This window comes from Silene latifolia, chromosome 11, assembly GCF_048544455.1.
Source record: "Silene latifolia isolate original U9 population chromosome 11, ASM4854445v1, whole genome shotgun sequence".
NCBI lineage: Eukaryota > Viridiplantae > Streptophyta > Magnoliopsida > Caryophyllales > Caryophyllaceae > Silene > Silene latifolia.
In genome coordinates, this window is record NC_133536.1 from 22,847,980 (window position 1) to 22,863,758 (window position 15,779).

The 15,779-nt window shown below is 37.2% G+C and overlaps 1 protein-coding gene across 1 annotated transcript; it reads left to right on the forward strand.

Annotated features, from left to right (window-relative positions):
* Positions 1 to 517: 517 nt before the first annotated feature.
* On the forward strand, positions 518 to 13,076 carry LOC141611379 (uncharacterized). The gene is made up of 9 exons (XM_074429904.1): positions 518 to 616; positions 739 to 1,346; positions 1,869 to 1,994; positions 2,093 to 2,290; positions 2,552 to 2,779; positions 7,107 to 8,219; positions 8,742 to 9,029; positions 10,944 to 11,430; positions 11,831 to 13,076. The coding sequence occupies exons 2-9, from the start codon at positions 789 to 791 to the stop codon at positions 12,664 to 12,666; spliced, it is 3,834 nt and encodes a 1,277-aa protein (XP_074286005.1). The 5' UTR covers positions 518 to 616; positions 739 to 788; the 3' UTR covers positions 12,667 to 13,076.
* Positions 13,077 to 15,779: the final 2,703 nt, after the last annotated feature.

The following is a 15,779-nucleotide window of genomic DNA, read 5'->3' on the forward strand; positions in this document are numbered from 1 at the left end:
GTCGTTATCCCAAATAACTAAAAACAACCTATCCAAGGACCGAGAATGATCTGAATTCAAAATATCCCGACCCTACTTATTGCAATCCCCTATAACTCAAACCCAAATTACCTGACCCAAACCTGTCCCGATTGTCCCGTTTGCGGGTCTACCGTCTACACATGATGTAAGTCATGTAACAACATACTTCCTCTCAGTCACTATAATGTTCTCTCGTTCCCGAAACGGATTATTCAACTAATGTTCCCCTTTTTATTTTTAGAAACTTTTACGTTTATTTTATTCATTCATCTCTTCTATCACCATGCCCCACACAACTCTTTTACTCGTATTTTATTACTTTTTTTTTTTATGTTTTGCCCCACAATTCTTTATTTAACTACTAATAATCCATCCCTCTCTCTTATTACCAACCCACACAACTTTTTTACTTTTATTTTAATATTTTTTCTTAAGTATTGTGCCCATATCAAATGGGAACAATGTAGTGACCGGGAGGCAGAAATTTTTTTTTACCAAATGACCTCATATAAATTAGCGTATAATATCTCAACCCCTCCTAAAACCCTCTCCGCCCTCCCACTTCTGCCTTCTCCTAAACCCTAAAAAAAATTGTGTAAGTTTTTTCTCTATTTTTTCATAATCGAATCTTTTTATTGCTTTATTAGCATTTATTTACTTTAATTTCGGCGCATTCCAATTTAAATTATTGATATTTGTATGGTTTAATTGTAACAGGTTGTAGTATTAGTATTAGTATTAGTTTTCTGTATTAATTAGGGTTTGTAATGGGGAGTAAGAAAAGGGGAACTAGTTCTATTGACGATAATGTGGTTGCTGTAAAAAGGGATGAATTTGTCGAAAAAATCGATTCGAAGAAGAAAAAATTGAACCAGGAGGAGAAAACTGATGATGGTGAAAAGGGGGAAATACCCATGGAAACAAAAAAGAAAAGGAAAATGTTAGATAAGGAGCGTCGTCGGGTTGAATCCCAAGCTAATGAATTGAAACCTGTTAAAAGTGTAGTGAATTCGGTAGCGAATGTGGAAGGGGATGCTGAGGAAATGGAAACGGATATGGGTGTTAGGGATGATCAGCCTGTGTTTCATATTGATGTGTTTGGTGATTTGGCATCGGGCAATGATGGGAAACGAGAAGCGGCTGCTGAGAGGTTGGCTGTGGAGTTGAAGGAGGTGCAAAAGGCTTTTGAGAAAGTTGGGAATACGGGTTTGAATAATGGTGGGTCTAAGTTGGAAGCTGAGAAGGATGATGGTTTGGATAATTGTGCGGAGTCGGTTAGGTATGCTGTTAGGAGGCTTGTTCGAGGTGTTTCTTCGTCAAGAGAGGTATAACCCGTCTCTCGTGTTATGAAATATTGTTACTCCCTCTGTTCCAATCAATTGTTTACCTTTAATTAAAACAACCCTTGCCACACGGAGTATAATAAGTGGAAAGTATTGCTTTTGTTCTGATTGATTGTTCGAATTTTAACTATTTTAGTTGTCTGTTTGGCAAGTGCTTTGATGTTCAGCGAACTAGTTATCGCGCTTCTTAATGAAAGATAGTATGTATATAATGGAAGATCAAATAATGTAGCTTACATGTAAAATCCAGTATTGAAATCGAAGTGTCTTTTTGGGCTCTCTTTTGTCGAGTATTGTATTATGTTGAGGTTGTTGGTTAATGGAAAATGGTTATGCTCAAATTCAAACTGCACTTTTTAGTTTGGTGGCTGTGTTTGTCTTCATGTTGGTTGATCATCAACATGAAGGAATGTTTTTTTTTTGTTTCCCTTCCTGTTGCTAAACTTGCATTCACCGTTTTTCATATTTCCATGACCTATGAATAATTTGATTTTGTTGTTTCAGTGTGCAAGGCAAGGTTTTGCTTTAGGCTTGACTATTTTGCTCGGCACAAACATGACAGTTAGACTTGATTCTGTGATAAAGCTGGTAGATGATTTATTGGAAGTCACTTCTTCAATGAAAGGCCAGGTAGGAAATCTGCTTTTAAGATTTAAAGACATACTCTGACTATATTTTTGTTGTGTTATTGTAAAGCTTAATTTTTTGTTCGCTTTGCTTTGTTGCAGGAGGCAAGGGATGTTCTATTGGGTCGTCTCTTTGCCTATGGTGCCGTTGTAAGATCTAGAAGACTAAAGGAACAGTGGGATTGTAATAGCAATACTCCATTAATTAAAGAAGTTACAAGACTTCTTATTTCACTGGCATCAAAAAAACGATACTTGCAAGAACCAGCTGTTGCAGTCCTTTGGGACTTGATTGAGATGGTGAGATATTCCATCCCCATATTTTAGTTTGAGGATCTCCAACATCTTTAATAAATATTATGTAGCTATTATCTACCTGTGTTACTCAGCATAACAGCTTATGAACGTCAGAAAAAAGTTTTTGTTTTTGTTTCTTCTGTTAGAAATTTCTTCGATTAATCTTCATGTCGGTGATCAGTGTTTGGCACTGAACCCGTAGAATTTAGCCGCGACCATCTAAATTGTGGATTAAATATATTAAGCCATTATCTTCCTTTTCAGCTGCCTAAAGAAGCTGTACTGAAGCATATTCTTGATATCCCGGGAGTTCGAGAATGGTTTAATGGAGCAACTGATTCTGGAAACCCTGATGCTTTGCTTCTAGCATTGAGAGTTCGTGAAAAGATAGCTACTGACAGTGAAATTTTCGGTCCTCTTTTGCCTCGCCCTTTCAGCTCCAGCAGATTTTTCACTGTTGAACATTTAAACTCCATTGCTAAGTGCTTGAAGGTGATTCCTAGTTTTTTTTTTCTTTGTCGCAGTCTCTTCTCATTTTTTTTGTTTTTCTTGATGCGGATGATTTTTTATTTTATTTTATAGAGGGTTGTTCTATGATGTACCCTCCAATTTTTTAGTTTTCTACCATATTACCCCTCCGTTCTATAAATCATCTATAATACCCATCAACTTATTTAAGTAATCTAAACCATAAACTAAGCTTGTCTTTCCGTCTAATTCTCTGTTAAACTTCTGACATGGACTGATGAGCTGGATTGCTAGCTTAACTAAGTGCAGCGTTTCTACTGCCACTTTCAAAACAAAAATTCCACTTCGTTTGTTTAGTTTTCACCTGTGCATTCATTCTATCTCTTACCTCCCTTTAATTTGATTAGTTCTCATTTTCTTCGTTCTCCTCTTTTTTTTTTTTTTTTTTTTTTTTTTTTTTTTAATTATTATCTCTATCTCCCTCATATTTCTTCTTTTCTCTACCATTCTCATATACTCCGTATCTTCTTTCAGTAGGTCTTGTTTAAGACCGTTTTAAGTTAAGACATCTCACATGCCTCCTCTTATTATTGCTTATTTAATTCGGTAATGAGTATCATTTTAACTTAGGATGGTCTTAACTTAGAGTTTGTGATCTTTTTTTTTTTTTTTTTTTTTTTTTTTTTAAGTTTCTGGAATTGGATTAGGTTACGTGAGTTGTTTCTTTACTGCAATCTGAATTGAATCAGATTACTGATTTTTATGCAGAGGTAAGTTGGTGGTCAAGCACAATCGAATGCAAAGCTTAGTAGTAATTCACCAAACAACATAAAAATACTCCACCTATATTGCAGGTTGATTGCAATATGAAATCTCAATAAACCATGTTCCAACTACAAAAATTCAAACATAAACCAGTAAGTTTGTTACAAAATGAAGTTTCCGCATTTAAGTAAACTAATTCATCAATTAACTTTAGCAAATCAAGTTTAGTTGGTTCTCTTTTTCCTCTTGTTTGTTATTACCCGACTGTCAGCTTCTTCGAATTGTTTTTTTTGCTGAGAATAGCTTCTTCCAAATTGCCTAGTGACCTGAATGATGGACCTTCCGACGATAACCCCAACGCTTGCCTGGTTTTCCTCTTTCGAACTTTACCTTGCATTTCGTCCCTTTCTCTTGCACTGTAACCACTTTTACATGTCCTGGAGTTGTGCTCAAAACATTTGCACTTCTTACGCTTGATGGATATTGATCTCTTACCCTTCTTCTGTTCCCCATGCTCTCTCCTCCTATTGATCTTTAAGTGCTGGTGGTTCAATGCTGGGACTTCAAATGATGGCCATTGTTCAACATCATGTATTGGATTTTTTGATAAACCATAGGCTGCTTTATACCTTCTAATAGAAAACCAGTCACTCACAAAACGAGCAGGGTCCCTATTGGCAAATATAATAACTCTATTAGCATGCCTACATGGAATTCCACTAAGGGGGTGTTTGGTTCAAACACAAAAGGTATGAGGTATGGGTTTGGAATGAGCCAAACTCATACCAAGTGTTTGTTTAGCAAACATAAGGGTTTCATACCCAATGTTGTCAGGATCGAGATTCTACTTTGGATCGATAGGGAGGGTAGGATCGAATCGGTAGAATCGGATCGTAGAATCTTAAGATTCTACAAACTCACTAAATATAATTTTTTATTTGTTAAAAACATATAATTGAAAATCAACACACTTATTTATTAATATTTATTCATAAAATATTGGTAATTAATGATTTTAGTATCATTGTATGAACAGTTACACGAAATTTGGGTTTTACGGTGCCATTATATAAAAATATATATTATTTTTTTTATTATGAAATCGGATCGTAGGATCGTATTATGATTTTATCTCTAGAAATTTTCAAATTAATAGGATCGTAAGATTTTACAACTATGATAGAATCGTAGGATCAAGGATCGGTCAAGCATTTTTGGATTGTAAAATCGTAGAATCGTTGGATCGAATCGCGATTCTGACAACAATGTTCATACCCATACCTCAAACCCATGAGGTATGGGTTTTTCATACCCAAGGAGGGGGGTGGGTATGAGATTGATACCTATGGGTATCAAATTAAAACAAACAAAAAAATGTGAAAATAAAAATTATGGCAATATTGTAAATGAACTTTTATATAGTTATTGATTAAAATTTTTTTTTCATGATTTTATAATATTAAAAAATATTATTTAAAATACTATATTTTATATATTTTAGCCTTAATTGAGTTTCAAACCCATACCACCATGAATTGAAACAAACATCTGGAATGAGGAATGGAGTTCCAACCCCATACCACCCAGGTATGATTCCTGATTCCAAACCCATACCCACGCGCGAAACAAACGTCCCCTAATTTGCCATTGCCCACAAGCACAATACCCATTGATTAGTGAAACTGGCAAATCCCATCCGGTAATACACTAGCATGAATTCTCCACTCACAACCCGATGTTGCACACTCGGCAGTATACCTCCTACTGTCAGCCTTGACAACAATAACATAAAACCCTTCTTGAACACAGTTTAGCACATCCTTAAAATGATCCTTATCCATAAAAAGCATCCATGGCCTCAGCTTAATAGCTCCAAATGCTTTACTGTCATACATTTCCCCATTATTAAAAACTAGGCACAATATCCATCTTCACCCCCTGTCCATTCTATTTCTTGAAAGGGAACATAACCATCATCTACATATCCAAGAGTGGAAATTACTAAGTTATCCTCTACATCCAACTCAGTTTGCTCATCCTCCTCCTCACAGTCATCTTCATCAAAAGGGATATAAGAACCATCTGTATCAGATTCATCCCCATCATTATCATAATGAAATCTTAAGCCTCTAGTGACCCTTCTACTATTTCCTTCACTTCTACTAACACTTGCTTCTCTTTGGAGTCTTAGGAACATAAACTCCTCTCTTCATCGCAGTAGATTTGGGTAGTTTGACATTATTTGTAGGTTGAGTTTGGTAGGAGAGGTATTTTTGTGAGGGAACTAAACCTTGAGTAAACGAGTGATTTGAGTAGGTGAATTTTGGCCCAATCCTGCACTTCTCCTTGAAGAAATTATAACGACATCACATATCTTGGGTGTAGGTGAATCATGTATAATTTTGTCAGGCACGTCATTAGTGGAAGGCTCTGGTGAATTACGAACATGTCTAGAAGTTCTCCTAATTTCTAATTTGTTCCTCTGAACACCATCTAGAGATTTAGGAGTAGAAATAGTTGCAGATTTAGAAGCATCACAAGAGTTAGTATATGCCCCAGCAGGTGCCCCAACAGTTATGTTAGAAACTCGACGCTCAGAACCTTGATTGTTTACGTTTATTTGCCTGGCCATTACTAGATCATTTGAAGGTTCAATATCTGACCCAATCCAAATATTAATCAGTTTATTTCCATTACACCTGCTAAACATGTCCATTAGTCCATTATCGTCCACTAAAAGAATAGACTCCTTTTGGTTAATGTAGCTTAATGATGGGTGCTTAGGCAGAGTAACCCCATGCTTTTCTGCCTCATCGTATTGACCATTGTTAATGTCAATTAGTAAGCATCTATCTATATCATCTACAGGAACATCAACATACTCACCTCTATAATTCATCCTTAACATAAAATCCTTCATTTTCTGCAATAGTAAGACATCACAAAATCACTAATCACATTTATATCACCGTTGAACATAACTGAACACAAAAGTTCCAAACTTTTAACATAATTTCATCGTATTTGGCAGAATTTAATTATAAAGAACAAAAGAAAATGATTGTAATTAATACACATAAACAAGTTAAAGTATTGGGAGAACAATTTAAAAAAAACAAAAGATAGCATGCATACCTTAAATTTAGAGCAAACAAGAGAAATTACGTGGTGAGATAGGGTTAAGAGGGCATGAAATAAAGAAGACGAAATGGGATTATGGGAAGAGTTAGGAATGCAGAGGCAGTTGAATAAGATACGGGGGTTTAAACTTGGAACTGAAGAGTTGGGGCATTATACTGCCTAATTCAGCAAATAATATGAAATGATCCATGTCAGTATACTAATAGCCAGTTCATCAGTCCATGTCAACCATTTAACAGAGAATTAGACGGAAAGATAAGCATAAGCTTAGGTTATGGTTTAGATTACTTAAATAAGTTGAGGGGTATTATAGATGATTTATAGAGAGGGGTATATGGTAGAAAACTAAAAAAGTAGAGGGTACATTATAGAAAAACCCTTTATTGTTTAATTTTTTAATCCTATCTTATTGTTCTTTTCCAATTTTTTACAAAAACAAATGCAGGAGTCAACATTTTGTCAGCCACGAGTTCATGGTATCTGGCCTCTCCTAGTCAACATGCTCTTACCAGACACGGTATTGCAAGACGCTAATTGTTCCTCTAGCAAAAAGCATAAGAAGAGTCGCAGAGCAAGCTCCTCTGATGAAGATAGCGAAGCGAAACTTAAAATTTTTAACGAGGTGGTCCTGGAAGATTCTCTTTTGACAGGATCACATGACCGTAAACACTTAGTTTTTGATATTTTGCTTCTTATGCTTCCTAGACTCCCAGCTTCTTATCTCCCAATTGTTCTTTCCCTCAAGTTTGTTCAGTGCCTCATGGATGTGTTGTCCACAAAAGATTCTTGGCTGCACAAAGTTGCTATCAATTTTCTTATGAAGGTATCGGACTGGGTAGAATCCGATGACATTCGAAGAACTTTTGTCATTGTGGCTCTGCAAAAGCATAGTGGTGGGAGGTTTGATTCTATTACTCGGACAAAAACCGTAAAAGACTTGATGACAGCTTTCACTACCGAATCTGGCTGCATGCTCTTCATACAGAAACTGAGTAGCATATTTATTGATGAAGAGCCTATAGTAGATGAACCTTCTGATGAGAATCAGCCAATGGATGAAGAATCTGAGATGGTTACTGTTCAGGCACATGGGTCTGCTGAGAGCTCTAGCAGATCTGATATTTTGAAAAGTTGGGTTGTGGAGTCGCTCCCGGGTCTGCTGAAGTATTTGACGCTAGATCTTGAAGCAAAAGCTAAGGTGCAGAAGGAAGTGATGAAGTTCTTGGCTGTACAAGGACTATTTTCTGCCACTCTTGGCACAGAAGTGACATCTTTTGAACTGGAAGAGACATTTAGGTGGCCCAAAACGCCAATATCTAGTGCTCTTTCCAGAAAGTGCGTTGACCAACTACAAGTACTGCTTTCTAATGCTCAAAAGGCTGAGGGTTCTCATGCTTTGACAAATGGTCTTGAGACAAATGACCTTGGGTGTTATTTCATGCGCTTTCTTGGCACGTTCTGCACTATTCCTTCTGTTTCCTTTGTCCGGCCATTGAGCAATGATGACGAGATAGCATTCAAGACGGTGCTAGACATGGAATCAAGGCTCTCTAGAGAGGTATACCAAATTTCCATTTCTGTTTATTTTTATTTAGGGGTTGTCATTCACTCATTCTTATGTCTTTGAGGGTGATTAAGTCAATCTACTTTAGATTGAATGGGTGATGTAGTTTTAACTTTTGTTTACTGTAAAAATGTATGGCCTAAAATTATACTTTAGTGCAGTTCTTAGCAAATTTACATATCCAAAATATTTGTGGATAATGCAAGTCCCAAGGAGCATGATACTCCGCAAGTTTTATTTTGCTCTTTTGAAAGTCCTTTACAAGTTTGGAGTTGTCTTTTGCTACTATAAGTATCATCGCAGAAGCATAACATCTGGGTACAATTTAATTGCTTTAATGTTGACAACAACGACAACATTACCCCCGTGCGTCAATGGTTCCCGCATATTGCTACACGATCTCTTTAATAGTAAAGAAAAATCACTTGTACTTTAACAGTAATTTCCCTTTCTTCCTTGTTATGATTGCATATGTTTGTCCATCTTTTTGAGACACCGTGAAATTATTGATTCCAGGGGAGGAATTGTGGACTTAGTGCTGAAGCAAACAAGGTGCATGCATTGCGTTATCTGCTTATTCAGCTACTGCTTCAGCTACTTCTTCGGCCTGGTGAAATCGCTGAAGCTGCTTCTGAACTTGTAATATGTTGTCGTAAAGCATTTCCTGTTAATGATGATGCCGAGTCTTCCGGAGAGGAAGAGTCGCATGATGGTGAATCACCAGCATTGATGGATGTCTTAGTGGACACTCTGCTCTCACTGTTGCCACAATCATCTGCCCCTTTGCGGTCTGCTGTTGAGCAGGTAATTGTTTTGCTAAAGAAACTCGTAATTGTTGAATTAGGGGACGCCTGGACCACACAAAATACACTACCCCACATGAAGTTGAATTTGGACCACACAAAAGCTTTCAAATAAGGAAATAGGAAGGAACATGTAAACTAGGAGGGAGTATTTTTTTTGTGCTGTTTTTTTTTTACTTATGCCCCTCCTGTTCCTTTGCTTTATTATTCTATTTTACATATTTTGTGTGTTTAATATCCATTTTAGGGTGTTGTACAATTTTTTGTATTAAAATACAAAGTTTGTGAAAAAGGGCTTGCGGGCATGAGCCTTGCACCTTCACTTCTTTCCTTGCACAGGCCTTCAACGCATTGGTGTACCTCATATCTTTTAAAACGAAACTTGGACTTGTTGCAACTACTACGTTACCTTGCCCCTCAAAGGCCCAGGATAAAGAAGGGTTGGTTGTATGCAAAAATTACGCAATTTTACCTTGTAGGGGGTGTATTTATATGGTTGATGGAAGTTTGCGTACATCTAAATTGTAGACCTAGCCAGACTAGGCCACTGTTGCTGTCAATCTCCTTGTAATCTTTTTACCTGAAGTTCATTTTGCCTGGTTCTATGATAAGAAGATCTAGATTGAAATAAACAAGTTATATTTGTTTTTATGTGAATGCCTACAATTACATTTTCCAGCTCTTAAGTCATCTAATGATGCTGTTAGCCATAGAATTCAATCCGGGTGCGCTGCCTCGTTGTTAGAAACTGCCATATCAAGTGTTGACATTGGCGTTTTACGGTGGATGCACGTGCACCCACTCTGAGAAATAAACTTCAATGCTATGTGTATCAAATTGACGTAGGTGGTTGAGTGGTAGAGTAATTTATATGTTCTAAATGTCCCAAGGTCGAATCTTCTACTTTGCAGTTTTTGTTTTTGCAGTCTACACAGATAATGTGTTACAGTTAATGTATCAAATGACATTAATATAATATCATTGTTAAGTCTTGTAGCTTATGTATGTGATATGTGTAATGCGCTAGTAGCGCTACATTCAGTGCAAGCAAATGAATTTAATTGCAAAATAATTGTTTGAATTTATTAAGACTGTTAAGAGTATGGTATTTAGATTTATCCCAAGTATTTTCATTTGGACAAATCTTCTCATGGATTGTTACAGTCTTGGGAAAAAAGTACCGAGAAGAGATAATATTAATAATACGGATTAGTAAATAAATAATGTACTTATTTTATTCTCTAGTTAGATTATTTCTTACCTAGACATTCGTTGTTTATCTTATTATGATATTGTACAATCTATTATTAATAAATCTAATCATCAAATTGATAAGATGATTAGATTTATTCCCACATTGCATTAACATGATAACTCCCTCTGTGCTCCACCCCAATCGTTTGTTTACCTTTTATATACTCTTTGTTGGGGTATAAATTTAAAATAAATACTAGTAAATGACTGGGAGGGACAAGGGAGTAGGGAACTACACTTTTAAACTTCAGAAATTTTTATGTCGAAATTGAAACTTTCGTAACCGGAAATATAAATCCGGACTATAATGCGTCATCTTATGGACTCGTGATGCGTTAAATTTCCTCACCTCCACTATCTAAATCCTGGAATCGCCACTGAGTGTCGAACCAAGATTTAACACCATGCTTTTGACCACCTACATATATGTTGGATAATGAATATTGGAACATATATGCTGTCTGGATGATTTGGTTGCATTTGTCGTCACTCCTTGTGATTTGATTGCAAAAAATTGGTAGAACCGTAGAAGGGTCAGATGTTCTGAAGGGTTTCGAGATAATTGAAGTTTGCTTTTTTGTTTCTATTCTTGCTTGCTATAATAGTATATCCTAAAGGACTCACGGCCTCCTTTTGCTGCTCTATCTTTCCATCTTTGTAGGTGTTTAGATACTTCTGCGAAGATATTACAGATGATGGGCTCATGCGGATGCTCCGAGTAGTAAAGAAGGATTTGAAGCCACCTAGACGTATTAATATTGCAAAGGTAAAAGAAAATGAAGAAAATGAAGAAGAAGTTGAAGAAGAAGAAGAAGATGAAGATGATGATGATGATGATGATCTTTTAGCTTTGGAAGAAGCCGAGGAGTCTAATGAAGCTGGAGATAACTCTGGGGCTACAGCTCACGCCGATGCATCTGATGAAGAAGTTTCTGATGCTGATGAGGACGATGATAATGATGATGATAGTGACAATGATGATGACGACGACATGGATGATGAGGCTATGTTTCGGTTTGATGCCTTAGTTTCAAAGATTTTTCAGGAAAGAAAGAACAAAACCGGGGGTAACTCAGCCCACGCCCAACTTCTGGTTTTTAAATTCCGGGTTCTTTCGCTGGTGGAAATATATCTTCATGAAAATCCAGGTAAATCTTAACATAAGATGCTAACTCTAGACGTTCCCTTGTATTATTCATTCAATTGGTTTCTTGAGAGTCGATCTCATATTAATGCAATGTGGGAGTAAATCCATTATCCACAAAAACTGAATTTTGCAGATGTTAGCTAGCTTAGCTAGTAGAGCTAAAGTCATGAGGGTGATATTCATGACTCGGGTTCAAAACATGTCAGCAACATATTGCCTTTGTGGATCCCTTTACACCGAAAACAAAAAACTATAAATCATTTCCGACATTATGACTACCTTGCTACAAAAAAATTCTTCCTTGTTTTTATTATCTGATGCTGTTACTATTTCGTCCATTACTTAATACTCTTTATATTGTACAAGTAGTAATTTGTTTTTTTGGTCCCTTTGCAAATCAGGCTCAACTAGGGTTCTGACAGTATATGCAAAATTGGTTCAAGCATTTGTAAGACCCAGCGCAACTGAAGGTAGCGAGCAACTAGCTCAACGTATATTGGGAGTTTTGCAAAAGAAAGTCTTCAAGGCGAAGGATTATCCCAAGGGTGATGATGTCCAACTTTCTACCTTGGAAACACTTCTCGGAAAAAGCCTCAGGTTGGTTGCCCGACGATTCTACAAAAAGAAAGCTCCTCAAAAGAAGAAAACTGTCAGTCAAAATCGATTCAAAACGATTAATTCCCTTGCCCAACAATCTACGCATTGGATCCTAAAAGTCATTGATGGAAGAAAATTTCCTGAAGCTGAACTTGGTCGGGTTTTTGATATTTTCAAGGTTGCCATAAAGAAATATTTCAAGAAGAAGTCATCCCTGCTAAAGCCAGAGTTCTTGAAAGAAGTAATCAAGAGAAGGCCTTGGATCGGGCAGCATCTCTTCGGATTTCTTCTCAAGGAATGTGGGGATGCCAAGTATGGTTACCGGCGTGTGGAAGCTCTCGATTTAGTGCAGGAACTTTTCAAGTCCGTCCTCGTGCAAAGTACTCCAGATGGGCCAAAAAAGATCTTAAAGCCTCATCTATCAGAGCTTAGTCACTTAGTACATCAGTTGGCGGTCCATATGCCGGAAAAACAGGCTCGGCGAGCTGAAGTAAGAAAGTTTTTGGGTAAGGCCCTCCAAATTGTGTCCACCAACAACTTGGCCAAATCATTTCTTAAAACCCTGGATCCAGATGCTCATGCTATTTGTGAATCTCAATTTGGGGAGACATTTCTTGCTCTCAAGAAAACCGAGAAATGAGGTACCGATCCGGAGATCCCATTTGACTATCGCGATTGCTGGTATTTAAAACGCATAGTATGTCGTGAAGAATTTTGACAGCGGTATTTTACTCTTGGGTGCCGGGTCCTTGGTAACACCAGTTGCGATTTGGTAGCCCGGGAGTTTTCTGATGTGCTACCTTCTGAGGTCTCATAGATCATAGATATCGTATTATCATGCAATAGGCTACAAATGCTTTAAATTTGTATACTTTTTTTGCTTATATCTTGAGTTTCATCAACTTTTTGGTTAAATTTATGTTTTTAAAAGACGCTTGAGAATTAATTTATTTTGTTTGCAATTTAACTTCTGTTTTGAAGTCGGAGATGATACACTTGTTGCAATTCATAGTGTATGACGATGGTCTCTGTTTATATTCCTTTTGGACATTTTTGAATCTCCAATCAATCAATTGGTTAATTAATTTGTTTAATTTATCATGTATTAAAGGTAGAAGATTCTATGTAATAAATCCACATTGCCATTGTATCGTGGCTAACACGTCCTTGGCAATTCCATTGTGCTCTCAGCCTCTCCTCTTCGATCGTCCATTCCTTTCAACCGTTCAGATTGTGTTATATCAATATGGAGCGGTCCACGATTATGTATGGTTAATAGAGTATAAAAGGGAAAAATATTATTAAATGGATTCGTGAGAGAAAATGTTGAGGAAAAAATGGAGAAAATCCTAATTATTTGATTTGATAGGGCTTTTCTTAACAAAGGACATACCGAATATTTGTTTATTTTTGTCAATTAAAAAAAAAGTTACTCTATTAACATTAATTAGAAATACTCGATGACAATATTTAAAAACCCTAAAGTTGTTATTTATGACGATATTTTTAGATTATAATCGTTTTTGAGTTATATTTTCTTTTCCTTTGTTCGTAGATAATTTAATAGAGTAGTTCATGAGCTAACTACTTTTCATCCTTGGGCACTAGGTAAACAATCTTGGAAGGAGGAGTACTCTTCAGACATCTGACATCTTCCATATTCGAATTCCTTGTGAGTAGGTCTTCTGAGAGACGGTCTCTTAATAAGCTTTATTGAGAGATCATTGTATAATTTTAAGAAAAAGTGGTACTAAAAGTAATAAAATAGGTACAAATCATGATTAACGATAAAATGGGTACATTTATTAGGTAAATAGGTACGAAATTACAATGTTACGATCAACAACAAAATGGGTACGAAATACAAATAAAAAGGTAAGAAAGATTGGTCTTTCAATAATTTAGTAAGAGACCGTCTCTCCCAAGTTTTAGTGCTTGTTAGATAGACTACAAGTTTCAAAACTTAATATACATTTACTCATTTAAAACGGCTTTAATGTTTCTAAAACTAAAGAGCTGCTTTTAGAAAATCTAAAAAAAAAAATACATGTAACACTTTTTTTTTTTTTTTTTGGTGCGTAAGAGGGGCTTAGCCCCGATACTAACTTCTAGCTATTACACGCGGAGTTGTGACTCCAAAGACGTCCTCCCTAAGGATAGGACGGAGTTCATTAAAAGGAATATCTAAGTGCGTAACTAAAGTACTAGCGTTAACTCCTTTGTTGGCCAAGAAATCAGCTGCTTTGTTTGCCTCTCTGAATGTATGTTCCAGCTTAACTCTCCATTGTCCTCCTCGTATTAGCTCCTGGCAGCGTTTAACGATGAATTTCAACCCATTACTAACCAGCTGGTCTTCATTGATAAGGTTAACGCAAGGAGAATTGTCCATATTGATGAGAAGCTTTGAAATATTGAGGGATGTAGCTCTTTCTAGACCCGCTAGTAAGGCTAATAATTCCGCCTTCATTGAAGTACAATGCCCACAAGAAAAGAAGTAAGCTGTAATGAAATTACCCGTTTCATCGCGAAAAATACTTCCACCTCCTGCTGGCCCGGGGTTACCTTTTGAGGCTCCGTCAGTATTTAAGAGTGTCCACCCGTGGGGAGGAGGTGACCACCGGATAAATATCTCCGTTCTTGGATTGCGTGGGATAGGCACAAAAATGCTGTGACGATCTAAGGCTTGCTTTGTAGTATGGAATTGTTGGTACAGGAATTCCCGTGGGTGTATAGGGTTTTCAGAGTCCCTCCCAAAAACAATATTGTTTCTCCACTTCCATATCCACCAACATGTGAGAGCAAAGTACATAGGCCAGTCATCGATGGATGATTCAATATCATTGCTCGCGTTTTGCGTGAGCCAAGTCAGAAAAGGAGTGTCAAAGAAGAAATTATTGGATGGATCAATCCCGACTAGTTGCCATACTTGTTTCGAAACATAGCAAGATCGAAGCAAGTGTTCTACTGTTTCTTCTGAGGCGTGACATCTAGGACACAACGGGTCGTCTCCCATATTTCTTCTAACTCGATTAACATTAACCATGAGCCTGCCATGCGCCGCTAACCACAGAAAGACCCGAGCCCTTTGTTGAACCGGCAGACGCCAAATTGTACGCCATACTGGTGGTTCAGGGAGCTGGTCATAATCGATCCCCTTCAAATAACCTAAAGCGGATTTAATAGTGAACTTACCCGACGAGGAGCCCTGCCAATATAATGAATCCTCCAAGCTTGGATCGTTAACAAGGGAGATAGATGCGATTTTGAGAAGCAAGTCCTGTGGCAAATAGTCGGCAAATATATCCCATTTCCAACCGTTGAATTCGCACCACATCTCGCTGACTGTTGCCCCTAGGATATTTTCTGGAATAGGGGCTATAGCATTGTCTGACAAACAGACCCCATCGACCCAAGCATGATCCCAAAAAAGGGTCCGTCTTCCATTGCCGACAGCCGTAGCTGTGCCCCTCACTATGGTCTTTGATTGTGACGATATCCCAGCCCAAACGTTGGACATGTTACTCTTCGGTTGAAAAATATCTATGTCGCACCTGTTGTTGCAATACTTAGCTCGGAGAACTCTTGACCATAAACTTTGAGGCTCAGCTAGAACTCTCCATCCAAGTTTTGTAAGAAAAGCTGCATTTGCTTGTCTCGCTGAAACGATACCCAACCCTCCTCTTGACTTCGGTTGCTGTACGGTTTCCCAATTAATTAGATGTATTGATTTCTTAGTCTCATCTCCTCCCCAAA